General features: G+C 41.8%; 2 protein-coding genes across 3 annotated transcripts; one reads left to right on the top strand and one right to left on the bottom strand.

Moving 5' to 3' along the window:
* Positions 1-1062: 1062 nt before the first annotated feature.
* Positions 1063-23339, top strand: SUV39H2 (SUV39H2 histone lysine methyltransferase). Of its 2 annotated transcripts, XM_067316950.1 has the most exons (7): positions 1063-1142; positions 2520-2665; positions 3662-4333; positions 6235-6381; positions 7998-8127; positions 9276-9391; positions 22731-23339. In XM_067316950.1, exons 1-6 carry the CDS (start codon positions 1124-1126, stop codon positions 9383-9385), a joined length of 1224 nt encoding a protein of 407 aa, XP_067173051.1. In that variant the 5' UTR covers positions 1063-1123; the 3' UTR covers positions 9386-9391; positions 22731-23339. The 2 variants fall into 2 exon arrangements, with proteins under 2 accessions (XP_067173051.1, XP_067173044.1); XM_067316943.1 differs by lacking the exon at positions 22731-23339 and having other exon boundaries at positions 9276-11779.
* DCLRE1C (DNA cross-link repair 1C) lies at positions 12457-27577 on the bottom strand. The gene is made up of 14 exons (XM_067316933.1): positions 27469-27577; positions 27313-27364; positions 25723-25807; positions 23245-23304; positions 22582-22637; positions 21829-21930; positions 21435-21507; positions 21131-21271; positions 20468-20569; positions 19727-19863; positions 19510-19564; positions 17905-17993; positions 16929-17029; positions 12457-15098 (listed from the first exon to the last, which is right to left on the bottom strand). The coding sequence occupies exons 1-14, from the start codon at positions 27575-27577 to the stop codon at positions 14098-14100; spliced, it is 2163 nt and encodes a 720-aa protein (XP_067173034.1). The 3' UTR covers positions 12457-14097.
* Positions 27578-27580: the final 3 nt, after the last annotated feature.

Raw genomic sequence — 27580 nt, 5'->3', positions numbered from 1 at the left:
TGCCTCCCCTGGCCCTGCCTCTTTAATCTCTTAAAAATAGGTAAACAGTTCAGGCACTCCTGAGTGAAAACTTGTAAATGGAGACTTGGAAAACCCAATGTCTTGTGCATTCTGGCAGTGAAGTCCTACAGGCCTTATCCAGAAATTGGTGCACCTTTCATCGCTATGATATAAATCCAAGCCAAGAGATATTTAGCGCTAACTCAGAATTGTTTAAGGGACGTATGTTTTGCTCTTTGTAACTTTAATGGCACAAATTCGTGTGTCTTATGGGATTTGAAAGCTGTATTAACAGCAAGAACCTGAGAATTGTATTGTGATGAGAGTGTAAGTTTTGTTTGTATTTTTAACCTCTTGGAAATCGTTCTTCGCGTGGTCCACAAGGCTTGATGCTGCAGCTGGCGCAGCACTGCCGTGTGGCCTGAGCGAAGTCTTTCTGGGGCGTTTTGCTGAGTTCCCCCCGCCCCAAGCCGTAGGAGAGCACGGAAAAGTTGCTCGTGGGTTCCTTGACCTGCTGCGTGACAGAACCAAGCTCACGAAAGCGTTCGCGTATCTCCGTGCCTTTTAGGCGCTTAAATTCTAGAACTCTAGCACTCTGGTTATTTTAAGCTACTGTTTAAAAATAAATAATAGCTCGTTTCGCGTCAGTCGGGTTTTCTTCCTGGCCGCTCGCAGAGAGCCGCGGGGCAGCGGGAGGCACCGGCCGGCCGGGGCTCTGGGCGCCCCCGCTCCCTCCAGGGCCTAGTGCCGGAGGGGAGCGCGAGCGGCGGTGGGGGCAGCGCCCGGAAAGGCGTTGGGGCAGCGGCGGTTCCTTTCCTTCCCCTCACGTCGCGCCGGGCGGGCGGACAAAGGCGGCGGGACGGCGCCGCGGCCGGGACGGGGCAGCCGGGCGGGGCTGGGCCGAGCCGTTGCCGCCAAAGCCCTTCGCGCGCCGCGGGGGCGGGGCGGGGCGAGGCGCGCGCGTGCGCGCTGGCACCGCGCCCCTGCGCCCCTCCTCCCCTCCCTCCCGCGCGGCGCGGTGCAGCCCGGCCCCGCGCCGCCCCTTTCCGGCGGGGGCGGAGCCTCGCGCGCGGGCCCTCGACCCGCGCCTCGCGCCTCCGGCCTGAGCGCGGCCCCCTCCAAGATGGAGGGCTGGCGAGGAGGTGAGGTGGCGGCGGCCGCCGCGGCGACTCGGGCCGTGGCGGGGGCTGGGGCTGGGGCTGGGGCCGCGGCCGCGGCCGCTCGGAGCGCCTCTCCCGGGCCTTCCCCTCCTCCTCCTCCTCCTCCTCCTTCCCCTCCTCCTCCTCCTCGCGCGGGGCGGGTCGAGAGGGAGGGCGAAGGGAGGCCTCCCGTCCGCCCTCGGCCGCGGGGGAGCCGCCGCCGGCCCGCCCCGCCGCCCCCCGCCGCGGGGGCCGTTAGGACGGTTCCCCCCCCCCCCCGCCCCCAGCACCTCGGCGGGGCCCGGCCGCGGCGGCGGCGGGGGGTGGCGGCCTTGCCCGGCGCCTTGGCGGGCTCTGCCCGGCGCCGTGGGGGCGGGGAGGGGGCCGCTGCCTGAGGCAGATCCGGGGCGGAGGGGGGCGCCGGGGCCGCGGGCGGGGGAGCGGGGGCAGGGGGCTGTGAGAGCGGCGGCGGCGGCCGCCCCCCTCGGCGGCTCCCCAAACTTCTGGCGGCGCGGCGCGGAGGCGGGCTCCCCCCGAGAGGCGGGGGCGGCCGCGCCGGCCCTTTCCCGGCGGGGTGGGAGCCGGGGCCGCGGTGAGGCTCGGGGGAAGGGGGGAGCCGTCCTGTCCTGCGTGCCGGCCCTGCCCGGTCCCGGCGGGAGCCGGCGCAGGAGGCGCCGCCGCGGCCGCTAACCTCGGCTCCGGCGGGGCGAACGCGGAGGCCCGGGCCTGGCGTGTGGCTCCGGCGCTAAACTTCATCTACCCGCCCTCCCCCCCCCCAGCAGTGTTTTCTGGATTCTCGCACGAGTTTGGCGCTCTCCCGTAGCCCCTCGGTAGTCTGTGGAGTGTAGCGTCCCTTTGAATCTTCCTAGCTGACAAGACATCGGCGATCCTTCTCGAAGAGTGCTTTGGGTCTGTCTTTCTCATACAGTCACCATGGTTGCATCGCAAATGCTTGATTTCCCCTTGCCTAACTGCACGTATCTGGCGGTCTTGCGAAGGAATGAAGGTTTCTTTGTAACTGTAGTTCAGTTCTGGGGTTCTTCATAGGAAAATTATTTAATTCTTAGTGTGGTTTTTCGCTTGTGAAAGGCTGCTGCTGCAGTGTCTGCCCTCTAAAAGGTTTTGTTGTTACTGATAAATATACATACTATTATATGGAATGAAGGTTCAGGCAGGGGATCGTTGACCTGTTTCACTTTCTGCACTACAGCAGGATTAAGTTTGACTTTCTGAAACACTGTAGCTGTACAAAAGACTCCATAGACTGCTATTACAAATGATAATCTGGGGACTTCGGGATAAGGCGAACAATCAAGTGCATAATGATTTCAATTTAGCTGAGACATTAAATAGGATTCTTTACCAATTTTCTTATTGTAGCTTGGTATGTGCCATGTCTAGCTTCACTTGAGACCCTCCAAGAATTATGTAGGAAGGAAAATCTCAGATGTAAATCCATTGGAATCACCAACAGGAATCTAAAGAGTTATGAGGTGGAATATTTGTGTGACTACAAGGTAGACGAGGTAAGAGAAATCCAGACCAATTTGATCACTCTTTCAGCTGAAGTTTGGAAGCAAGCAAAAGGTAGTTTTGCTGCTAATATAAAGTAGTAGGCTGTGAGGACAAAACTTTCGCTGATATCAAACAAAATATCTTTTAAACTTTGAACTGTAAACAGAAAGTGGTATATTTACCACTTTCATTATGTTGAAGGAAGGTCTATTTCTGAAATGATGGAGATGTTGGAATAAAAAAATGTTACACCCTTGTGTATCTGGAAGAAAAGGAAAATGTTGATGTCTTTAGGTTGTAGCTTGGTATGTATTATGATGCTTCTCCTCTGTTTGCAGGTAACAGTCTATTTTTCTCTTGAATATTGTTGTTCTTTGAAGAGTCAGGGCCGTGTGCTGCAACTGGATTTGCATGGCTTGATCTTGCCAGTGAAATTCAGTTTCAGAATTTGGCCTTGTTACAATTACTACAGTTATTTGGTCTTTTTTTAAAAGTGTAAAATGTATGCTTGTTGATTGTAAATACAATATTAAGTGTTTTGAATAGCTTGCTCCTTTAGGATGATGGTTGACATAACAAATAGTGGGTTGGGGTTTTTTGAGATTTGTTGTGTAAGTTTAGATTTTCTTTTCTGTATGTGATGTCACTGTATTCTGCTTGTGCATACAAGATACACAACTTACATAACTTTTTTAACAAACTAGCCTCTTGCTGGTGTAGCATTAGTGATTTGAGTTCTTCTTTCCAGCTGTGTATTTCTTTGCCCCTAGAGGTGATATGCAGAGTGTGAAAAGTTGTGCTATCAGTTAACTTGCAAATGGAAAAATTAGTTTTCTTTTACCTTTCTCCCCAATCCTAACTGTTATGGGGACATCAAGACCTTCTTCACTGTATGCCGTTACTTAACTCTAGTGACTCTTTCGTATTTGTCTGTATACTCTGTGACGCTAGATTTCAGGAAACTGCCTGAAATGTGGCTAAATCTGTATCTGTTTCTGTATTTCAAGGGCACAGAATACTATCTTGTGAAATGGAAAGGATGGCCAGAATCTTCAAATACTTGGGAACCTTTGAAAAATCTGAAATGCCCATTGCTTCTTCAAAACTTTCTCAGTGACAAGAATGAATATTTATCTCGGGTAAAAGAAGGCAAAGCACTGAAAGTGAAAAACCATGTTAAAGCTTTGAAACCTGCAGTTGCAGATTACATTGTAAAGAAAGCAAAGCAAAGAATAGCTCTGCAGAGATGGAAAGAAGAACTTAACAGGAAAAAGAATCATAAAGGAATGATTCTTGTAGAAAACACTGTGGATCTTGAAGGCCCTCCTTTAGACTTCTACTACATTAATGAGTATAAACCTGCTCCGGGAATAAATGTAATAAATGGAATAACAACTGGCTGTGAATGCTCTGACTGCCCTGCTGAGAAATGTTGTCCAAAGGAGGCTGGATTTCTTTTGGCTTACAATAAACGAAAGAAGTTGAAAATCCAGCCTGGCTTGCCAATTTATGAATGCAATTCGTATTGTAGGTGTGGTCCTGACTGCCCTAATAGGATAGTACAGAAAGGTACACCATATTCTCTCTGCATCTTCAGAACCAACAATGGCCGTGGTTGGGGAGTAAAAACCCTCCAGAAAATTAAAACCAACAGTTTTGTGATGGAGTATGTTGGAGAGGTATGTATTTATCTCATATGGATAAATAATTTTAATAGAAGAAATAGGAAATTAGCTTAATAAGCTTTCTCCCCATTCTAACATTCCTTGGCTTTTGCTGTATAACAGATAGTATACTTTTGAGTGCAGGAATACACTAACCAGGCCAGGAATACACTAAACAGACGTTCAGGTTGGCAGTAAGATTATATTGTGTTGCTCAAGACCTCCTCCATTCCCGAGCAATTGTAAAAGGTTAAACATGAAGTGAATACTGTTACTGAAGGGTTATTTTAGCTATGGGCCCTGACAGTATTTCTAAAGACAAATCCTTCTTTTCTTTCGTCAGTTGTATTCTTTATCCTTCCTGATCATCAGCTTTCATTATTGTAGCTTTTGCTTCCAGGGCCCTTTTAATACTGAACACGCTTCCCGGGAGCAGCTGTTATCAGATACCCCTCCCAGTCTATCAGACCATTTTTTTGTTTTGTGTGAACTTTTAAAATAGTAATTCCAAATATATTTGTTACTTTTGACAAACATCAAGAGCAAGACTTACGATATGGACATTAGAAGTAAAGTTCTGTTTAAAGTTGTATGGCATTAAGTAAACAGATTATTCTTGAGATTTTGTACTGCACTGTGTTTCTGGTTCAACCTCTGCTCTGCTTCAGGGCTCTTACATCAGTAGCTCTTGGCAGCCTTTCTGATCCCATCTATTGTATTTCTGCCACATAATCTGCCTTGCTACTAAGGCCACTCCAAATAATTTCTTTTGTCCCTTCTTACTATACTTATTATCATCTTCACTCTACTTCCTGCATGTTTCCTGTCCCAGACCTTCTGACTTGTCATGTTCATACCCTTTTTATAAAATCCTGCAAACAAGCAAGAGACCAGTTATTCAGAATATCTCCACTGATGATTTAATGCAGAAACATGGTTAAGTTATTTTACTGTTTAAAGCAAAGAATGTATATTTACCCTCACAACTGAATGTGCTGATTCCCTACAGCCAAGTAAGTTCTCAAGTCTGGTTTGTCTGAAGGATTTAAGAGCTTTCTCTTTTTGTGAAATTCTACTGTGTTTCATGTCTGTTTTGCTGCCAGATTGGGATTTCTTTGCTGAGTCTGCGCAGCAGAATACACTTGAAGTAACAGGCTGCAGATGAAGTTGCTTAAGTTGTTGCTTCTGTCGAAAGTGGCTGTAGTTGTTTTGCCCATTTGGGGAACTTCTAGATTTCTCCCTTGTGCTAGTATATACTGGCCTAATTGCATAGATCCAGCTTTGCGCAGTGATTGTATCTGTCCAAGTTGTCATGAAATCAGAAATTCTGCAGGGGCATTAAGGCCTTCCGTTACAGTAACAAATAGCAGGAAGAGATGCTTCTAGGAAGAGAAGAGATGAGTACAGGATGATAAATGTGACTTGGTTGTAAAGACTGATGTGTGTTGTATCTTCATCTGTACAAAGGGAGGGAGAGAGAGAGAAAGGAAACTTCTTTTTTGAAGTAATAAGGCTTTGGGGGTCTAAATGAAAAATTATGTGGTTAGAAACTTCAAGTAGAAACAATTGATTGTACCTATCGTCACCAAACACTTAAGAGATGGTGATGGTATTTTTTTCCTGAGACAGGGTAGTGCTGTGCATCAGCCATAGGAAAACTACGTCCAAAGAAGTCTTAGTCACTAACTAATTAGTTTAAATAGCTGTTTTTATGCATTCTTTATTCATTGTAGAGAGAACGCTGTCTTAACATCAAAACAATGAATGTGCTGGGTTTTGGGGTTTTTTTACCAAGTAAATGTAAGGTTTTTCTAACTTAATTGTGATTTGTTTGTTTGTTTTAATTAAGTAATAGTTAATAATATGACACAGGTTTTTTCTTTTTTCTTTTTTTCTTTTTCTTTTTTCTTTTTTAGGTGATCACAAGTGAGGAAGCAGAGAGACGAGGCCAGCTCTATGACAACCAGGGAAATACATACTTGTTTGATTTGGACTATGACTCAGATGAATTTACAGTAGATGCAGCTCGATATGGAAATGTGTCCCACTTCGTGAATCACAGTGTAAGAACTTGTTTTGTATACTAAGAACTTGGGGAATTATTCAAATTGCACAAAAAACATCTTCACCTTTTACAAATATTTGCTTATCATAGTCACAGTTCTTTCTGGAGTAATTTGTTTCATGCCAATACAGTTCAGTTAGTTAAATAATATAATATAATACAATATTAGACTGGAATAGTTGCCCTTTATTCAGAGTAAGACTACTGATTACAAAAATCTGCAAATGACAGGCTGCCCAAACTGGACATATGGTGGGACTGGGATTGTCACTGAATTTCCAGCACATCAGGTGCTGGTTCTAGACAACCAAAATGGTTTTCTTTTCAAGTGACTAAAAGATCTGATGTATGAAAAATATTTAATAAAATCAGTAAAGAGGCAAAGATGATGGGAACTCTTGGATTCTTTGTGGCTAGGTGGGGTGGGGTTTATTAAATGTCATCCTTCAAAAATTGGTACAGGAAAGAACAAAATTTTCTATCCTTTCTCTGGTATTTCTCTCCTGTAGATACCATTTTCCCCCCTCACTACCAAATCTAAACTTGGCAGAGAACTTGGAAGTAAACTTTAAACAGGATATTTTTATAGTGTTTTATTTCCTGTTCAACTGAAATACCTAAGACTAGAAGACTGAACTGCATTTAAAAAGTGAATTATAATAACTCTTAATTCAGGAATGATTTATTTCTTACTGATTTAGTGTTTGTGAGGAATACAATTGACATTCAACAAATACAGTAAATTCATGTATTTTCTCCATATTTGTGAGCTGCTGACATCATTTGTATTTTGTGTAGGCTTGTTAGGGAGAAGGCCAAGAAAGAGTTTTAGATAATCCTGGGGAGTTGGACCAAAGTAGTCTTGTACCTGAGTGTAAAGTTAAAAGTCAAGTTTCATGCCTGATTTTTTAATATGGGATATTTTGCATTCTTAAAGAGCAAAAAAAAAGGAATGCTTAGAGTTTTACAGACTGTCTCAGTCACTCTGACTTCTGACAATCTAGAAGAAGTGATAAAGTAATGTTTAGTCTTGCTTAGTGTGTTTGACCCCCTCCGCCCCGCCCATAGCAGATAATTCAGAAGCCAAGCAGATTAGCAATCAAAAGTAGAAATTTACCCATAGTATCAAAATACTATTTCTGGCCTGGAAACAACGCTTAAACTTAAATACAGAATAGTGAATATATATGGCATGAAAATGGGTCATCTACCTGTTCTTTCACCTTTAATTCTTTTGTGGGTTTTGTTAGTAGAACTTACCTCTGAGTGTAGCTTGAATTGCTTTAAGTTTTGTCATCTTTTTTCCCATATTTTGAAGTTAAATTTTTTTTTTTTAAATAGGCTGTTGCATGTTAATGGAACCCACATGCTGTGTAAAGGTTACTTCTTAAAAGAAGTCTACTTGAAGATATGAATGTTCTGTTAATGCTGTTTACAAGAATGTGACTTGTTGATTTCGGGAGATAATTTGATTCAAACTTTTATCATTGAGAGAATAACCGGTGCTTCCTTTCCTGTGACCATGGTTTATTTGCACAAAAAGTTTCACTGCTTTCCTGAATATCTGAAGTGTTTATTTTTTTAACAGAAACTACATTAATTTTTGCCTTACAGTGTGATCCGAATCTTCAGGTCTTCAATGTGTTTATTGATAACCTTGATCTGCGTCTTCCTCGGATAGCACTGTTTTCTACAAGAACCATCAAAGCTGGAGAAGAGCTAACCTTTGATTATCAGATGAAGGGTCTGTAGATCTTTAAAACTTTTTTTGTGTGGGAGGTGTGGTTTACTAGCTGATTTTGTTGCAGCCTGATAGCAGTATATTAGGTCAGGCACTGCATCTCACTAATACAGCTGTGTGGATTCTAGAACAGAAATTATCTCATTGAGTTGTAGCACAGACGAGCAAACAGAAGATTCTGTGTGTTCCCTGCCTCTGGTATATTATGTCCTTCAGCATCCCTAGGTCAGAGGAAGGGATTGTGGTTGGAAACCTTCACAAGCCAACTTGTTTGGAAGATTTGTCACAAGGATGCTCAAAAGAACGGTTAGGACAAAAACATGTTTTTTCAAACTGTATCCAAACTTTCCCTTATTTAAACTGGCATTTCAGATAGCCTATTTTCTAAGTAATCTCCTTAGATGCAACTGCTGGTGACAGTTACAAAGAAAACAACAGCATGGTCTAAGGTGTATCGTAGGTTTGTGTTTGTATTCTAGTGTTTGTGGGCCTCAGCTGTGGATGTAGGTCCATGGTGCAGAAGTTTAGAAAGGAGAAGAGAAGGTCCAAAGTCTACAATTGTTTTGCTGAGTTGAATACATTGATCATTATGCAGAGAATTCAGGAAATAAATTTCTTTGTAAAATGTTACCAGCTCTTTGATAATTGATCTTCTGTTCAGGACTTCCTTCATTTTTTTCCAAAATAAAATAAAATTCTGAAGTCTTGCTAACAGTGATTTTCTTTGTGTCAAACTTTGCTGTTGTGGCTAAGTGATTGCACGCAATATATTGCATTCCTAGCAATTTAGTTTGCATGCAAATACTGACAAATTGATCATATTTAAATCTCTCCTTAAAACTCCTCTTTTTGTAGTACCTGTGACACTAATGTTCAAGGCAGGCTGAAGTCTCAGCTGATCAGTATTGGTATGGACCTAAGGATACAAGGCCCAAGTTCTTTGAGCTTTTGATTCTGATATGTATGCTAGGTGCTGGATAAGTAAGTAGTTGTAACGAATGTCAGTAGAATTTGCACTTAGCTTCACACACAGTTCTTTGAAGAACCAGGGTGGTAGAAAGCCTTTGCCTGTCTTGGATACATTGCACATTTTCAGTTGTGGTTTTTGTTTGTTTTTTAAGCTTCCTTATTTGCATTTGTCTGTGTCACAGGTTCAATAGATCTGACTTCGGACTCTGCTGATGGTCTTAGCCCCTCGAGAAAGAGGATCAGAACTGTCTGTAAATGCGGAGCTGTGTGTTGCAGAGGCTATCTCAACTGAGTTCTGGTATCCAAAGTCACAAATACCTTGTTCTCTTTTAAGTGGATTTTAAGAAGACTGTTCTCTCACACATATTTTAGAGTGTTTTTACATCTAATATAAACAAGTGTGATGAAAACAAGGCATTACATTCGTATTTGAAATGGCACTGGCCAAAGAAAGAGATCTAGTGTTACAGGCAAATATGAAACCGATAACATGGATTAAAAGTCGGTTTTTTTCTAGCACTGTTATTTAGGAAGCAGTAAAACGTATGTGAAGAGAACTCTTTAAGATGTACCTTGATTTGAATATTCAGTATGAGCTTACAGCCCTAGGCCTTTTAGGAGCTGATTTCAGTGGGATGAAGGGATGTTATATACTTTGTGTACCTTGCAAAGACAAGACTGAAGGCATTGTATTTAAGTCCTAAATCACAGCTAACAGTTCTCTTGCTTTTTTTTGCTGTTTAAAAGAAAAGCTTCAAGAGATTAGCAATAACATTTATGGCACCATGGTAAAGGATTAAGGAAAGCCATCAGACTTTGTCTAGATGAAGGTTCACAGGAATAAAGATTTTCAAATGTCCATGGAACTCCACGCAAGTAAAGTCATTGGCATTAGCAGATTCTGGATGTAAAATCAGAGTCGCAAAATAAACACTTTTACTTGATGTTATGTTATTTAGAAGTTTAACGAATAGAAATTTTAAATTCTTATGTTCTCATTTTTAGTTAGGATGATATAGAAGGTCTGTAATTCTACAGAGAATTTGTAAATATCAGATTATTGGTAGCAACATATACTGTTTGTTTTCATTGTAGAAATTTGGCAGTCATTGCTGAAACAAATTACTGGTTACAATGTGGAAATAGAAAACAAAAGAATAGGGAAAGCAGCCCCGTTGTTTAACAAAGCTGATGCATTATGGAGATATACTCGGTTATCTGTTTAGGTACAGAAATATCCTGGGAAATGATTTGTATTCACAACTGTTTCTGATTAAGTTTTTACATACTGTGACTTTTTTTATCTAGTAACAGATTTTTAAGATATTAGGCCTCTTTTCTTGTTGCAAAAATGTTAACTTCAGTGAAGTTAGACTAGGGGTGAGTTTACCTACCTGTTGTAGACATTCGTAAGATGTTTTGAATGTAAAGGCTGAGAAATACACTTTGCTTCAGCTGCTTGAATCTTTTTTTCTGATCATCTTAAAGTTGTGTTGATTTATTGATAATGTATGCTAAGTTTTGCTTGGCTTCAAAAACACCGAAGAGCAGTTGAGTTAGGTTATGAGTAGAGTTACAGCCATGGTTCATACTCCAGGGATGATTTAAGTGTTTTATGCTCATGATTAAAAGCTTGTAAAACTTGCATACCGCTTACAAATCATGTAAATGTTGGTAGGGTCAGGCAGAATAATGTTGCTCCATAAATGGATGCTAGCTATGTATCATAGGTCAGCTAGTTACCTTTATAAGGTACACAGCTGTTGGCTCAGGTGAATGAAGTCAAGTACCCAGCATATAATAATTTACTTAATTTGTTAGAAAATGCCTTAAATTCTATGTTAATTCCTAGCACTCCGACAGGAGTGTTTAAAAGGATAATACAGGTTGTTGATTAAGAAGCACAGTTGCATTTGCACTGAAGATCCTGGCTCTTTGGCAGAAAGCGAAATTTTATATGCTACTAGACAAAATCAGTATCATGGTTGGGATGAAGAGTGAGGGCCATTGGAAGTGCTTTGTAAGTTTTGTAATCTACAGAGAGATACACCTTGAAATACATACTTTATATTGTTTAATGATAGGAGAAAGCTTGCCCAGATTTAAAGGTATCTGACATTACCAGGCTTGCCTGTATCCACACTTGGATAAATGCTGAATCTAAACAAACTTTATAAAAGATTGTTAGAGGCATGATATGATAAAAATTAAGTGGAATGTGGAGCTTTAATGTTAACAAACTCTAGACGAACTTATATCATTTGGAATCATTAGGTTTTCTCTTGCATGTAGCCCGATTCAGCGATGCATTCCATGTGGATGGAATCTGTGATCTCCAGCTCCTTAATCTGCTGCAGATCTGCAGCCTTTCCTGTTGGTTTAGGATTGCAAGAGTGGCTGTGGCAAGAAGCAGATTCCTTGCCAAATCAGTTTCTCTACTCTCCTGGACAAAATGACATAGGGGTGATTTGACTCTCTTCTTTTGTTTATGCCCATGCCCAGTTTGACTTAAAAATCACAAGTAAATGCATTTTAAAAGACAAAGTTTTACTAGTTGTACTTGAGTTTAATGTCTGCCTTTTCTCAAGGCAGTATATGTTATCACCAGCATTGAAATAACACTGCTGTTCTTTAAGGATATGTATGTTACCTCTTTGTGCGATAAATAAAGGACCTTTAACTTAGACTGTGGGAGGTAACAGTATTTTGTATTTATTTGAATTAAACCCATGGATCCAGTTTCTAATTTAGAACCTTAAACAGTATTTTCTATTTACAGTGCATTTCAGTTTGCCATCTGTCAATTAGCTGAATGGGACACTGTGTCACTTTTAAAACTCCTTTTGCTGTTTTCATGAGTTTAGGGGGAAAATTGCCAAATTGGAAAAGGAGAAAAAGCTGTTTTCAATTTCTTAAGGAGCCTAAACCAGCCTAGCTTCTGCCCTTGTTTTGCTTTGTGGTCTGTTAGCTTCATCACGGCCACCAGTTCAGCTGTGTAAATGCACATCTTAGTGACTGGTAACCTGTGATCTGTCCTCTGGCTGGTTTTTTTAGGTAGCAGAACTAATGCTGCAAGATCATCTGTAAGAAAAGCTATTATGTATTTATTTAATCTCAAAGTTAAGTCAATCTTTTGGTTATTTCTAATGTATGTTTTAGGACTGTGTACGTTAGAATATGCAGTTTGTAAGCTCAGGAACATTTTCTTTTCATATTGTGTGATCTCTAGTATTGCTATCTTCCTATAGTTTTTGATAAAATAAATTAAATTTAGTTTTTCCTCTGTTGTTGTCATTCTTAAAAATCTGTCAATTAACTGTAGATGAAGCAGCAGAATTTACTTTAGAACTGCACCCTGTTACTACGTTCCTGTACCCAAGTTCTGTAGCACTGTAAAGCCTGTAGTTTAGCAAAGGGCATGAGTAAGTAACGTGTTTCCTATTCAGTTTATGCTGATAAGAACTGGTATAAAATTTCATTGATATGTCTAAAGCAGACTGGATTCTGTTAAATTTAACCACTCTGTAAACTCAGCCCTAAACTTAAATGTATTACAAAGCTAAGGAAATATGCCGACAGAAGATACTATGCTCTGTATGTCCTTATGCAGCAGAGGTAGTTACAACAGCAATTACAATCACTTAAAGCCTGCTTAAAAAAAAAAAAAAAATCTACTGATAGATCCAAATTATGATTTAAAAAAAAGTCCCAGAACCTAGGAAAAGAACGGGCAAGGTGACAATGGAAAAACAGGTGGACTTGAATATCCTTGAAATTGTACATAAATGATAGCGATTATTCATGTATCTCTTGTTTTTCTGACACTGTTCCCAGTAGCAGAATCCCGGCTGGTTTAACATTCACATTTCATAGAAGATGGTATAAAAAGTAAAATGTACACAGAGAAGAGCTATAATACCAAAAGTCTTTTAAATTCTTTGGGACTTAAGATCTCATGGATGGGAAATGTCATGGATTTTTAGAGATGACTTCTGTTGTTTTGGTATTGTCACAGATACCGAAACTTAGTTAGTTATCAAGGCAAATGTCTATTGTCTTGATTTAAAAGATGAAAATCCGAACACGACTTAGTTTAATGAAGTCAATGGAATGTTGCAGAGGAGGCAAAACTGGGTAACATAAGAGATCCTTAAGCAACATAACAGAATCTGTCCAGGATAACAGGTTAACTTCTGTTACTATGACTTAGCCTCCTAAGCAGGCTACTTGTGGTAGCTTTTGAACCAAAATCCCATGGGATTATATTTTTAAATAGTTTCAAAAGACAATTTGGAACAAATGAAAATACCAAGGAAGTGATAAGTTCTTTACAATGAGTCAGATTTAAAATCATAGACATTGATTTATTGTATCTTGTTAAGGTGTTAAACTGGGTGACAACACTTGCTCAGATTAAAGAGAGACTGCTTGAAAAGAACAATTTGATTAAAAAAAAAAAAAACTAACTTTGCTCAATAATTTTCTATTCTATGCTGCAGTTTATTTTTTTAAAAAAAGTGAAAACTCAGATCTCATACAGCTGAAGTGTAACTACTATATTTGCATGATCATTCATGAAAAGGGGCACATTCTTTTCTACAGTTAAAAATATGACATTTTATTAAAGCTTGAGATCACACACATCTGTATCAAAGGCAAACTCTTAGAGTTTATGATTTAAAAAGGAGAGGAAAAAACCCACTAAATTTCATTTAGTGTTCCAGTCTTAGTTTTGTCTGGTCTAATTTCTGTCCACTTAAGCTCCTAGAGAACTGAACTGTATGAGGTAGAAGGCTTTTGTAGTCCCTTTGAGGAATGCTTTCTTTTTGATATTTCATGGAAGGAAAAAGAGGCTGCAACTGTCTATTTATGATAGTTATATATGTCTGAAGAATTGCATAGATTAGTGTGCAAGAAAATACTTAGCACTAAAGATAGTATTTGGGGGGTTTAAAGAACAAATTTCAGTATTTATTTTCCTGATGTAATCACTTAAGCCTGTTTTCAGAAGAGATTTTTTTCATTCAGTATGTTTTCACCTGCTGCTAGCTTCCTATATAAACAGTGCAGTTTATCTGGCTGAGGTAGTTCAGCATCAGGAGTCGATGGAATTTCAAAGTCAGAAGAGCTCTGAGAGTCTTTCTTCAGTTCTAGATCAGGAGTCCTGGAATTGTCATTTACTTCAAATAGCTCATCCTGAATTCGAGCACTGCTAGTTTCTGCATCTTCCTCATGGTCTTTGCTTTTCAAGTCATGGACAACATCATATGCAGAAGATCTGTTTTGCCCCATTGGCTTCCATCTACTGTTTTCAGCCTGATTATCTTTGGTGGTTTCATGCAATATAGAGACTCCTGTTCTGCTCCCACCTTTGTTGAAGCAGCTGAAGTCAGAGGCATTTCTCTCTTGGGAGGTAATGAGTACTGTGTCCATTTGGCTATCCCAGCCTTGGCTCCCCTGCTCTGATATGTGCGTTGACTGAGAAGAATTTTGGGAGGAGATGTGTGTTGAGTCACTTACTCCATCTGAATCACTGAAGAGTGACTGGGACCCACCAGCATCTGCTGAAGATGGGAAGTTGTCCTCGTTTTCAGAGCTTTCATCTATTCTGTTACACTTAAAAAACGCATCCCAGCGGGGTAAGTGTGCATTAGACTCCTGCTGGTCACCAGTTACTCCAGAGGTCAAGTCAGATTGTTTTTTTCCACTGGAATTTGATGCAGATGTGGCACCTGGCTCATGGGAAAGAACTTCAACTGTATTTTCTTCAGATTCTTCTTCATCATCATCATCTTCCGCATCATCATCATCGTTGGATTCCTCACAATCCATGAAGTCTACCTTGTGAGAGGTGTATGTTGTGGTTGCTTTGTAACTTTCTGTGTTCTCTTTGGTTCCTTCTGTGTTTTCACATGGTGTTGTCTTAAATGGCCTGCTCTTTGCCTGCTGTTTCGGAATCTTAGGCCTTACAGAAGTTAGTTCTGTATCAAAGAGATCATCTTCATCTGTCGAGAGAAGAATCAAATCAGTCGTACTAAGAACACTTATTCCAAATAATTTAGCAGAGACTTGAGAAGAGGATTTTTTAAAAAATTCCTTTAGTAAAGAAAGGAAAGAGTTCTTTAATTGAGATGGAGGCTTAGCAGGGCATTACAAAGTTTACTGTACAAAAGATCACTTTCAGTAGCATTTGCCTTGACTTGTCTAGCACAGCGCCTTACAAGGGAAGCTGTTAGCTGTCACCTTCCATATAAGCTACAGCAATTGGTTCTACCATTTTGGTTTGTATTACTCAAACAATGTTGTTGGTACCTGTCAGAGCCTTCTTCTTTGATCAGAGGCATAACTGAGTTTTGAAAGTTTTAGCATTCTACTGAACAGATACACTGATAAAGAGAATCCTTCTACATAATGACCTTCAGAATCATCTTGAATTATTCAGTAATTATTTGTAGGATCATACCCTAAACAGGGATTTAAAAAATGAGTTTCAGATACTGTTTAAAAAAAAGTGGGTTGCATATTAGCAAAATAAAGTGTTTCTTCTCTCTTGTCCACCCCCCCCCGGTCACAATGTCGAATGTTACTTGTATTAGGAGACACCTTTAATCAAAGCAGTAATGGAGTCTCTGGAGGTGTCAAATGACTAGGGAGTTCTTGTTCCTGAAAAAGCTCACCTAATTTCTTTCATGTTTTGAGTAAAGGTTGACTCAAACAGAGCAAACAGTCGGATGCAACAGTTTTAAGCTGACAAGGCAGGCATCCCTACCTCTGGCCTTTATGTGCCTGGTGCAGATCAGATGTAGCCCTCATAGACAGTGATGTAGCTTAAGTGAATCAGACCTCGGTCATGTTTTGCCTGGACTACATCAGCCTCACATACTCGGTGCTTCAGGAACAGCTGCAGAGAATGCAGTGGGCCCAAAGTTGCCTTCTATTTCCTGACTAGCTTTCCAGAAGCTACAGAATTTATCTACTGTCGTAGATGAAGAAAAAAAAAGGTAGTGGGTGCTAAAAAGCCAATTGTTTGGGATAATGAAGTAGAACAATTCCACTGGCATACCACTCTATCCCCCCACCACATGTTATGTGATACGGAAAAAGTTAGTTCTGTTAGGAACAACTTTGCTAGGGATGGTCTAGGACTGGAATGGAGTTGCTCTAGAAGCTTAAAGGGCTATCAAGCTTTAAGCACATTTTAAGATCACAAACTTGTTAGACTCCAGTCCAGGGCAGACATAAGAAGGCCAGTGTCTGTTGTGTATATTCCTGCACTATTGAAAGTCACTCAGAAACCATAGTGATAATGATGAAAGAGGCCCGCAAGGGCAGGAAAGCCCACATAGAACAATTTGTACCACCTTGTATTTGCCATAGTAGTAGTTAAGGGGCAGTAATAAAGACTGCATTCACTGTAAGTTGACAGCATAGTTGTAGTTCGCTACTAAGTGAACTGTATGAGTTAACACTGGGATTATTTTTAAAGCAAAGCACATCATCAGGCCCAGCCACCTCAGAACAGCAACGGATAACTTCAGGGCGAGTCTGCTACTGTTTCAGGTTTTATCTGAATTAAAAGTTCACTTTTACACAATTAGTCCTCCATCATCCTCATGAAAAGTACGTTGATTTCATTTATATTTCTCCTTTCTAACTGTATTTCTTCTGTTGCTTTGTATACAGACATACTAGTGAGCACCACTGCTGTTGGCATTTGTTTATGAGAGGTGGCTCGCCTGCTCTGCTTAGTCTCAAGACATTCAGTTAAGGCACAGTGGCACCAGAAAGTTCATGAAAGGTTTGGTCACAAAACTTGGCTCTTAAAGAACTTTTACCTGTGTCAGATAAGTCTGTTTTGTGGACTCTCTTCAGTGTTCCTAAGGGCTTGTATTTGGGTTCCATGTTTCTTCTGTATGATCTGCATAATGGCTTTAATCTGAGAGGAATATGAAAGTCAGTATTTAGAGCTCAGTAGATACATTTTCAGGAGCAAAAGTAAAACTTAACTTGATCCAGGTACAGTGCTTCACGCCTTTCATAAGCAGTGCAGCAAGCTGCAAATTTGCAGCTCTGCTGCAAATACAGCAAGAGCTGGGGAAAAGCTCTTAATTCTTTGGTGAGTTTAGCCAGTTTAAAGGCAGTAATCTGTCATTTACCTTACAGCAAGCACCGTTTCAAAACTGTCTTTTAGTCCCTTGCTTGGGGAGACAAGATGACAGGGATCCAAATATTTGGTTTTAATCAACAATAGTGAAGTATTTCTTTTCTTATTAAGAAAAAAAAAAAAAGGAGCAAAGAATGAAGTCCTCATTTTGTTTGGACCCTGTGTGACCACTACTCTTCTGCACTCCGTAAGGGCAATTTCTAAGCTGCCAACCTCTGTAGCAGGACAAGAGTACAGGCCTTTGTGCTATGATACCAGGGTGCTTGTACAGAGGCTAGGAGTTCAAGTCCCCAGAGAAACTCTGTTTAAGGGAAGCTTGCCAGAGGTAGCAGTGACATAGCAGCGTGTCACAGAATAAAGAAAATAGGATACACATTCAGATACTACCCAAATATAATTATCAGAAAAGCATCTATACATGTGTGTGGAATAGAAACTCTCAGACTTAGCACAACACACAAATGCTCTTCAGAAAGCTGAAGTTTGCAGAAGGACTGAATATAGAAAGAATAGGACTGAATGAATTAGCAGAAGAAAAGTAAACCAAAAAGCATGGGCCTGCTTGAGAGTCTGAGCCTCAGGAGAGAAGATGTCTTGACAGTAACAGAGGTTAGATCACCTCCATTCACCTGCCAGCTGCCACTTACATTTCAATAACTTTGTCTTCTGTCAGACCCACTGGCAGTACATTGGGATATATGTTCACAGGACAGATATAGTTCAAGAAATCCTTAATCTAAATTGAAGAAAAGGAGAAACAGTAACAAATTACACCAACAGTTAATGATTCCACTTAATGGCAGCACTGATCAAAGCACAGAATGAGTACTCCAGATGTCTCATGCAAAGACCAATACAACCCATGAGCCAAACACTATCAGAGTGAATAGCTTTGTAAGAAGAGAACAGGTTGGAAAAGGATGCTGAGTATTCAGTCTCACCTAACTGCCCCGTGGCAATATGAACTACACAGACCATCAATACCTTTGAAAGAAAAGATTAGATAAACCCATGCTGGTGACTCCAACATGTTCCTAGGGAACATGATCCAGTCCTTGCTGCTATAGATCTTTTCATTAGATCTGCATTTTTCTTACTGGACTAGTCACTAGTTGTGCAGATGGGAGTATTCCCTTCCTCTTTGTTCTAGCCCTACATATTCAAAGACTTTTTTCAAGTCTCCCTTCAGTCCTCTGTAAAAAGACCATATCACAAAACACATCACTTGCCCAAGCCTTCCTTGCTCTCACTGTTGTCTTTTGGATGCTTCCAGACCACAAATTTCTTGAAGAACTGTGTCCAGTTTTTGGCACTCCACTTCAAATGAGGCTTTATCAGTGCTGCGAGCTGAAACTACTTGCATGTTTGCAGACTGTATTCCTATCTACACACACCAGTAGGACCCGTCCAATTTTTGCACGAGGAGGTGTAACTCTCTTTCTTACTCACGATATACTATAGCCCCCATATTCTGCCAGCAGAGCTGCCATATGGTAGGTACTACTTCTTGGGGCTTCCATTTAAAATTCTGCAAGGCAAGGCAGAGGAAATCAGAATCATTAACTGGGTATCTTAATAGCAAGAGCATCTTTCTAGGGCGCTGAATAGTGTCCATTTTGTATGTGCAATGCTTTGTGACAGGCTGATTGTTAGCTCTGATCCAGTTTCATTTCAGCTTAAGTTTCGGATGAGAGAGAAGTGTTTTAAGAACTGTATCAAGTCATATGAAATGAAGGTGTGTGATCCTGGAGAGGGTGCTGCAATGACCCATTTAATTTTAGTCTTCAATGCAAAAAGAGGAGTAACAGTGGCTGCTAAGATGCAGAAAATTCTACTGGAATGCGTGGGCACAGGAGAGAAGTCAAACCAACCCAAAACTGAGTCACAGCAGATAAACACAGTAATGAAAGCCCAAACTCCAAGCTTTACAAGTATACTACAGTTACAGTGTTCTAACATAAAAAGGCAGTCAAACAATTGTAGCAGTAACCTATACTTCCAGCACAGAGGACAAGCAGAATAGGTTTGTAATCCTGCCATACCTTAACATGTTCTTCTGCAGCTATATTAAAACATTGCCAGTTTTGGGACATCCCTGTATTCAGCATCCAGAACTTCCTATTCCCTTATGTCTCATTACTGAAAAGATTTTTTTTTTTTTGTGACAAGTCGGGTCACCCACTCCAAAGTGATCAAAACTAGTTTAAATTTTTTGTTTGTCAGTGTCTGCTCAGTAATACAAGTTTACAAACCTCGCTGTATGAAGAGTGAAAAGAGAAACAAGCTCTGTATGAACTCTCCCCAGTCCTAAAAAAAGAGGAGACACAAAATTAGGTAATCTGTCTTCATGCTTGCTTAACAGGCAAGCACAGGCTACTCTTAAGTAGTCCATTTTGAGTCTCAGTTATAAAAAACTGAGGCAAGATTCACACCTGAAATAACAGGTTTCCACATGGCCCAAATGCTCACCTCACTATTACATCAGTTTTTTTGTTCCTTTCTCCAAACCACATAGTGGAGGGTTTGATGCTAATTATGTGCAAAGGAGTTCCATTTTGGGAAGTCACTCCACATGGCAGTCGGTTCCCTCGAAAATAGTCATCATCCTGTCAAATGAAAAAGGAAAACTAGTGCAATCCTGACCTTTTTTTTGGTCAGAAATTAAGCACCATGTCAAGCCAGACCAATTTTTCATCCATCTTCTAACTCTTTTGGAACACCACCTCTTTGCTGATGCCTCTTGCTTCCATAGCGTTGCTGACAAAGCAAATCGAACATCAAGAGCTACATCCCTGTGTGTCACCTCCAGTTCTACTTGTGCTCCTCCAGATTGAAGTATGCAGCTTTGTAAGTGTCCTGGGAAGGGAAGGCCATAAACTACTAGCAAACTATTTGCATGGCTGCAGGAGGCATCACATAGGCTGCTTTAGATGCATTTAAATGGATAACATCTGACCTATCTCACTTCATATTACAATAAAATTTTCAAGTTTCAAATATAATTATTTCTAGCATCAGCAAGTATCTTTTTTTTTTTTTTTTTTTTTTTTTTTAAACTTTAGCCCACAAAAATTCTCACTCTCTTTTGCATTAAGCCACCATTTGGCCCAAGTCTCCTTGAGCAGAGAGGGGCTTTAGGAACAACAGCACCGAAATATTAGCATCTGCAACCAGTCTGTCATAGCAGAGGCTCTGCAAAACAATACCCACCCGAGGATGTCGACAGGCATGAATTTGAGTGTTTCGATCTGTAGTAACATGGTAGAGGATTTCTGGCATATTTTTGAACATGTCAAGTTTGTTCACATGCACCTAGAAAAAGGCAATGTTTATTCTTAATTAGCTTAATGTGTTTGCCAAACTGCAGCTAGAGTAACTACAGAGATGTGGTTTTGCCCTCAACAAATACTGGCAAACATTTAAACAATTACTACCCACTAATAATGCCCAAGTAGAAGTGTTAGCCAAAGGTGTCTTTGATATTTGTAACAAGCAGAACATACCTCCTATGCTACAGAAGGATGAAGAATCAAACACAGTCAAAAGTTATCTGCTAACTATTAGCGTCACTTGCAAGTGAGAAGACTTTTCTCATGGCTCCCAAGACATAAGGGAGAGAGATAAACACTGAGCTTGAAAAATGGGGATCAATTAACTTCTGCCTGCAGAACCCAGATGTTCCAGTAGCTGACAGGGACTGAAACCAACTAGTTAACTCATTCTTGAGCCCAACTGTAGCTTTTTAAGAACAGTTAATAAAAGTGTGCACACCTTTCACATACAACAGTCTTCTGAACAGGCATTTCCAGCTCAGTGACTGGATACAATCATTATTCAGGGTCTGTTTTAAAGCAGCAATTACAGAAGCGTTACCTTGATTCCAAGTTCCTCACTGAGGTTTGTGAATAAATATTCATATCCATAGGCAGCTTTGCAATTCAGCCACACAACATGATAGCGACTCAGTGTGGTCCAGCTTCGCACTAACTCTAAGATCCCTTTTAAACACTCCTCCTAAAAGGATTAGAAAGCATTGTGAATTTGTTGTTGAAGATATTTCTGAAGCGCTGGGATTCAGTAATGTAAAACGGCATTGCATGCAAGATTTACCTCTCAAAAGGTTGGTTATTTATCAATGGCTTTAGGAGATTTCGTCTCACAGCTGATTTAGACTTACCCTGCTTGGTATATGATAAAATTTGGGATCACAAAAAGTGGTGTCCAAATACACACTCTGGATGTCTCTTACTCTGAAAGAGAGAAATATAATGTCAGAGCAAGCAGTGCATCACAGCACTAAGCTATACCCCTTCTTCTCTCTTCAAAAGGAGAGAATTCTTCCTTTTTATCTACACAGGGCAAGTCAAAAGGGGCTTGTAACTGCAGTATCACCTTAATTGCAAATTTATTTAGTCCACAATGAAAAATGAGGAAGAAGAGGACATTATTCCCAAATTCTCCATGCCTGCTTGATCTTTTTAAATTGATCTTTCCGATTCTTTCTAAATCCCATCAACAGCCGAAGTCTCACCACAATCATCTGAATTAAAATGTAGATATTTTTCCGATACCTGGTCCCTGAATGCAAAAGCTCCATTCTGGCTGCTTCTCCTTTTGCAAGCCTGAAATCCCCTGTATACAGCACAGTGCCATTTTCACCTTGAAACAAAAACCTACAAACAGAAATGCTCTAGTCAAACTCAACAATGTAAAACATCAACTGCCAGGTGCGAGTCTGTCACTTCACTTAGAGAAGTCTATGTGAACAGCAGATTTCAGAGAAAGCGCATGGCAGGAGAAATACTGGGCTCCATTTTGTCCTAGGGTAATTTCAGAAAAACGCAATGATTCAGACTCAGTATGTCTGGGATGTGACCTATCTTCAACTCTGACCAGCCTACACATAAAAACCTCACTGGTTCTGCAAGGGCAGCCCGGCTATTGCAGCCAAGGGAGTCTAACAGGCATCTGTACCATGAAGCTGGACAACTTCTTTTTAATGTCCTACTTAAGAATGGGAGAGTTTGCTTTTGACCACAGGTTTGCAGGTCATTTTTGAGTAGCAACTTTCTTGACTGCAGCTGTACATAAAGGTATAGGGAATGGTAATCTGCCCCACCAGGGTAGCAAATAATTTCAGTTTGGAAAGATCCCAGATAGCACAGTGGTTTTCCAACACTGACCAAAGCTGGAGGATGCTACCACACTTCTAAGAACGAACTTTAAATTCACTAGCTTTTTCTAGTTAGAAAAAACTGTACTTATTGAGAACATTATAGGACAGATTTCCCAGCAGAGATATATGGAGCGTTGAAAGGACATACATGACTGATCCTGGGCAGTGACCAGCTGGTAAAAGTGTCACCTCTACATCTTCTTTCTGGAAGAGATGAGTTAGCATTATTTTCACACTGTAATGAGCACTGCTAGTACTTTCACTGATATAATCAGAGCAATGCATTACTCCCCACAGCCTCCTGTGGCATTTAGCATTGCTTCTGGAGGGAAGAGATGATCTCTTCACATTCCAGCAACTGCTGAAGATCAGCGACCATCCTGTCATCCCAGGAGAGCTGACTTGAATATTGTCTAGTGCCCACAAATGCCATTCAGCCAGAAGACACTCCTATTTCCCCGTTTCCTGGGTGAAAAAGCATCACAGAAAAATCTTGGAATGCATTTTGCCTGGAGATGCTCTACAGGACAAAGTCTTGCACTTAAAGCTTGTTAAGATAAGCCAGGCAATACAAGGTGAAAAATCACAGGAGAAATAGATAAGTTCAAGATCACTAATACAGCAGAAAAAAAGTGTCAAAAAAAAATACTGTGATCATAAGAAGAATGGAGTGAGGAAGACAAGGAATTCCTGTGGCCACACACACTGGAGAAAAGAAGGGGGAAACATATTTAAGTTCTGTTTCCCTTGCTCTTTTTAAACACTATTACTGTCCATTAAAAATACATGAATATTGTTTGTAAATGATTACCTCACCAGATGTTTCATCTACTAAAGAAATCTGAGTGGGAGTTTCAACTTCCAATGTAACCTGTAACAAAATGAATAAACGTATCACAAGATGTACTGAACATTTTGTTTCATATTTATGGCTATATATTCACTACGTAAACATCTTTAGCACCCACTGTGGCTAATGCTAAGCCTGAAAAATTAAGCCCATTTCCCTGTAGTAAGTTATGCATTTCCATTGAAAAAAAGTTGATGTCTAAAAATGAAATGGAAAAACCTTAATTAAGGTGTGTGTGCCTAAAAAAGGCAAGTGCTGGACCTTAACACAGCTCAAGGTTGGCTTTCTCTGGCTGGGTCACATACCTTATTTTTGGAAGAGTGCAAAGCCTAAGATATCCTGTTCCCAGAGCACACCAATGGATTTGCTAGAACAGGTCTCTGCGCTGCTACAGCACAACTTCCCCTCACTGTTCCCAATTACTGCTGCAAGCTTGTGGCTTCTGCTTCTGTTAATGACGAGTCACATGTAGCAGAATTTTTTTTTTTTTTTTTTTTTTTTTTTTTTGTAGAAAAGCTATGGACAGTGATTAATCCCCTGTTTTGCTTCATCCTCTACTAAAATCCAGAGACCTTGAACATAGATGCTTTGTGGCCCTCTGCAAGGTTAATGCTGCTCAGCAGGCTCCTCTCCCATCCTCCTCACTTTTCTTTTTGTTTCAGCCAATATTTATATGCAATTTTCCTGCCAAAAAAAAGCCAAAATGGAAGGAAAGACTCCTGTCATCACCCTTCTAGCTGTAACCTCTAGCTTCTCATCTGAGCAGTCTGCTTGGCATTTGGGGTTTTACTGCATTAGATGGATTCACAAGACACCACGTCCCAGATTTCTGGGCAGCTCTAAGCACTCCTTTCAGCTGGTACACGCACAAGCCTGTAACATTTGGCATCTCTGCCAGAAACCACATCAGTCAGACAGCTATCAAATTCCTTCCTCGCTCCAAAACAGATACACATGTCAAAAAGAATTCAAACCAAGAGTCCTTTTTTTTTTTTTTTTTTTTTCCTTAAAACATCAATACTAGTTTTATCACCTGCATTTTTGTTTGGAAGCTGAATGAACTCACGAGGCTGATCTTAATTCCATGTGCTCAACGTGCTCTTAAGTGTGCCTACATCTTAGACAGTACCTTGAGAAACTTCAGGGTCTCTTCCCAGATCTCTCCCCGTCTCTCAAACAGGAACTCCAGGACTAACACTGCCTACCTTCCCTTTACTGCTCATACAAACTCCTACTAGCTTGAACACATACCCTCTCAAGGGGCCTCTTCTTCTAGGTCAGTTTTAAAAGATACTGAAAGCAAACAGACACAAGCTTCAAAAAAGAAAAAAAGAAAAAGAAATTCCACCCTTTATGCTCCCTAGGAGCATAACACATTCCTAAAGATTACTGAGAGTCCTTTTTACGGAGCCCAGGATCACATTAATTCCCCTAAATCATGAAATCTTTCAGTCTCCAAAGGCTTCATATGCAGCCAGTTACCTTCCTCCTCATCTGGCTTCACAATTAAACTAGGACCTCGTACGAACAAGTGCCCTACTCTTCTTTCTTCCTACCCAGACTTACTGTGTGTGTAAGCACCTCCCAGGTCCCCCTCATATGACTTTCTTTGGACATGGAGCTTAAGACCCACCATTACAACCTCTTTAAGAAGACTCCAGGGCATAATTCCCCAAAGAAAACAAGTTTCCACTTGCCAAAAGTCCTTCTTGAGCTTCCATTTGGCTAGAAGGATTTAAGGCCTTCTCCTGTCCTTGATTGGGGATGCAAAAAAACCCTTACATCATCTGATGATATACGTACATACTCAAGATGTGAAAGGAATCACACTCAATGTCAAATCTGCAACTGCAAAGGGGAGGAGATAACCAGCCACAAGTCACACCTATACAATATGACCACTGATCACTTGAAATTTGGCTCCAAGCAGTGGAAATCAAGTAGAGGAATTAGGTTCTTTAATAATTTCACATCACCAAAACATTTTCATGTTAGAGATAATCCATTTTCCAAAAAGCACAAGGGAAATAATATTACTGGAAGATTATACTCCCCAAGTAATACAAGACTTTAAATGAAGCAAAGAAGAAGTGAAATAACGACAGGAGCAAAAAGATATGAGCAAGGTAAGGAAATGAAGGAGCAATAGAAATGAATCAGGCCAGAGTTATACATATATAGGACGTGTAAAGCTCAGGTTGAGAGGAGGATTCATTTTGTAGAAGGAAAAGTAAGACTAGATGGTAAACGAGTAAACCAATCTCACATAGCACACAGCAAGGGAAGACATACTATTGTCTGAATTTAACCCCTGAAACACCATGTCAATACCAGCAACAACATTTAAACGTTTCTGAGGAGGGGAAGGTTTCCTCCTCTCTAGAACCACGACTTGGGAAGTTTTAATAAAATAAATAAATAAATAAATAAATAACTTACAATGCGATTCTCCCAAAATTTGTATTTTGAGCTGGTCAACAGCAATTCCTTAGTTACTGGTGAGCAGTATAAGTTAACTTTCAAGCTGTGAGAAGACAAGAAAACAGATGAGTATTTTTTAGAGTAGAGGCAAAGAGCAATCAGGAGCAGGGAACAATCAGTACAGGTACTCCAGACCCCTCTCTCATCGGAAGAAACCTGCAGGAATCTTTTTGCCTCAACCTGAAGTCTTGGAGGTCAAGGTGAGTTATTCCATCATCTGCAGGCTTTTCTTCAGCACAGTAGATCCAAAGACTTACCTACGTGTACCCATGCATGTAAATTTTTGTACAGAAATAAATATAAGTATGCAATAGGTCATCACGTGCACATACATCTTTGCTCATTTTTCTGCCCTTCAGGTGTGCTTGTTCTCCCTGGAGCACGTTTGGGTGAGCAGATGCTCTGCTGACAGCTAACTATGAAGCTCCAGCCTTTGCACAGTGTGCAAGGAGGTCAGATGAGCAAACAGATATTCCCTGCTCACATTTGAGAAAATCCAACATCTACTCTAGTAAATTAAACAGGGCCTAGGAAAACACCTAGGCACTCAGTTTTCTGTACGTTGAGTTGGTAGACCATTCCCAAGGGCGCTTTCGGCCCATACCAACTGACACCCTTCCTGAGAACTCATGGTTTCACGAGCGGGATCATCCCATGGACCAGTCCCAGTAGACATCAGCACGTAGACACCTGTTTCAAAGGCCAAGAAAGTTTGAGTCCTCCCCCATGCAACGAGTAAAGCACTGGGCACTCCCCACCCCTGTGGAGCGGTCAGGGCTCACGAGCACGTGGGTCGTTGTCATCGGCGTTGCTCGAGTACCTACGGCCCATCCCGTGCGACGCAGCCCTTCCTGGTTTCCAGTGTCAAGTTTTCTAGGTAGGAACCTTGGCATGAGTCAAACCATTTTCAGCGACAGAAGATGCTGAGGGTTTTCAGCTGCAACTGAGGAAAAACCTCACTGGTTTGGCTTTTTTGAAGCGGTGAAAGCAACAGGATGTTTGAAGCTGGGCGAGCTGGCTGCTGTTTCACCCCGGGGCTTCAAGCGCGTACTTGCGAACAAGGGCCGCTCCTCTCGGAGACAGGAAAAGGCCAGCGAGGCTACGGCCAGCTGCAGATCAGAGCTCTGCACTCCGCTGTGCTGAATTTAAGGGGAACGGCGATGCCGAGTCCGGCCCTGCCCCCGGGCAGCGTGTGGCTTCGCACCCACCTTCAGCCGACGGCAAAGCCGTTACGGGCCCTCAGCTACGGCGTGCAGCAGCCAGGAGGCCGACGCGACGCAGGGGCTCCGCGGCTGATGCCCCGCGCGATTGGCCAAACGGTGCCCAGCGCGGAGGGCCCGCGCAGAGGCGGCGGGGAAGCCCGAGGAAGGCCGGCTCCGGCCTGGCGGGCGCGGAGAGGGGCAGGCGCAGCGGGGAGGCCGCCGCCAGCCCGGCCGCCTCGCATCGCCGCAGCATTCGCGATAACGAGCAGCGACAAGGAGCCCGAGGCTCGAGGGAGCCCCTGGGGGCCACCTGCCCCGCCGCCCCCCGGACACGAGCCGCCGGTACCTGCACTGCAGCCTCCTCTTCAGGGCGGGCGCCCGCAGCCCCTTCATGTGATCTAGGAGGGAAGCGGCACGGCGGTCACGGGGGGGGGGGGGGGGTGCGGTCGCCATGGCGACGGGCGGCGCGGTCGCCATGGCGACGGGCGGGGGCGGGGCTCACCCTTGTGGCAGTGCGAGAGGAAGTAGGCGCGCGCGCGCAGGTTGTGGCGGTCGAAGCGGTCGATGGACACCCAGGGGTACTCGCGCACGCGGCCGCCGAACCGGCTCATGGC

The sequence above is a fragment of the Apteryx mantelli genome, chromosome 1, assembly GCF_036417845.1.
Source record: "Apteryx mantelli isolate bAptMan1 chromosome 1, bAptMan1.hap1, whole genome shotgun sequence".
Classification (NCBI taxonomy): domain Eukaryota; kingdom Metazoa; phylum Chordata; class Aves; order Apterygiformes; family Apterygidae; genus Apteryx; species Apteryx mantelli.
Note: the sequence above shows the minus strand (reverse complement) of the source record. Positions and strands in the feature narration are given on the sequence as shown.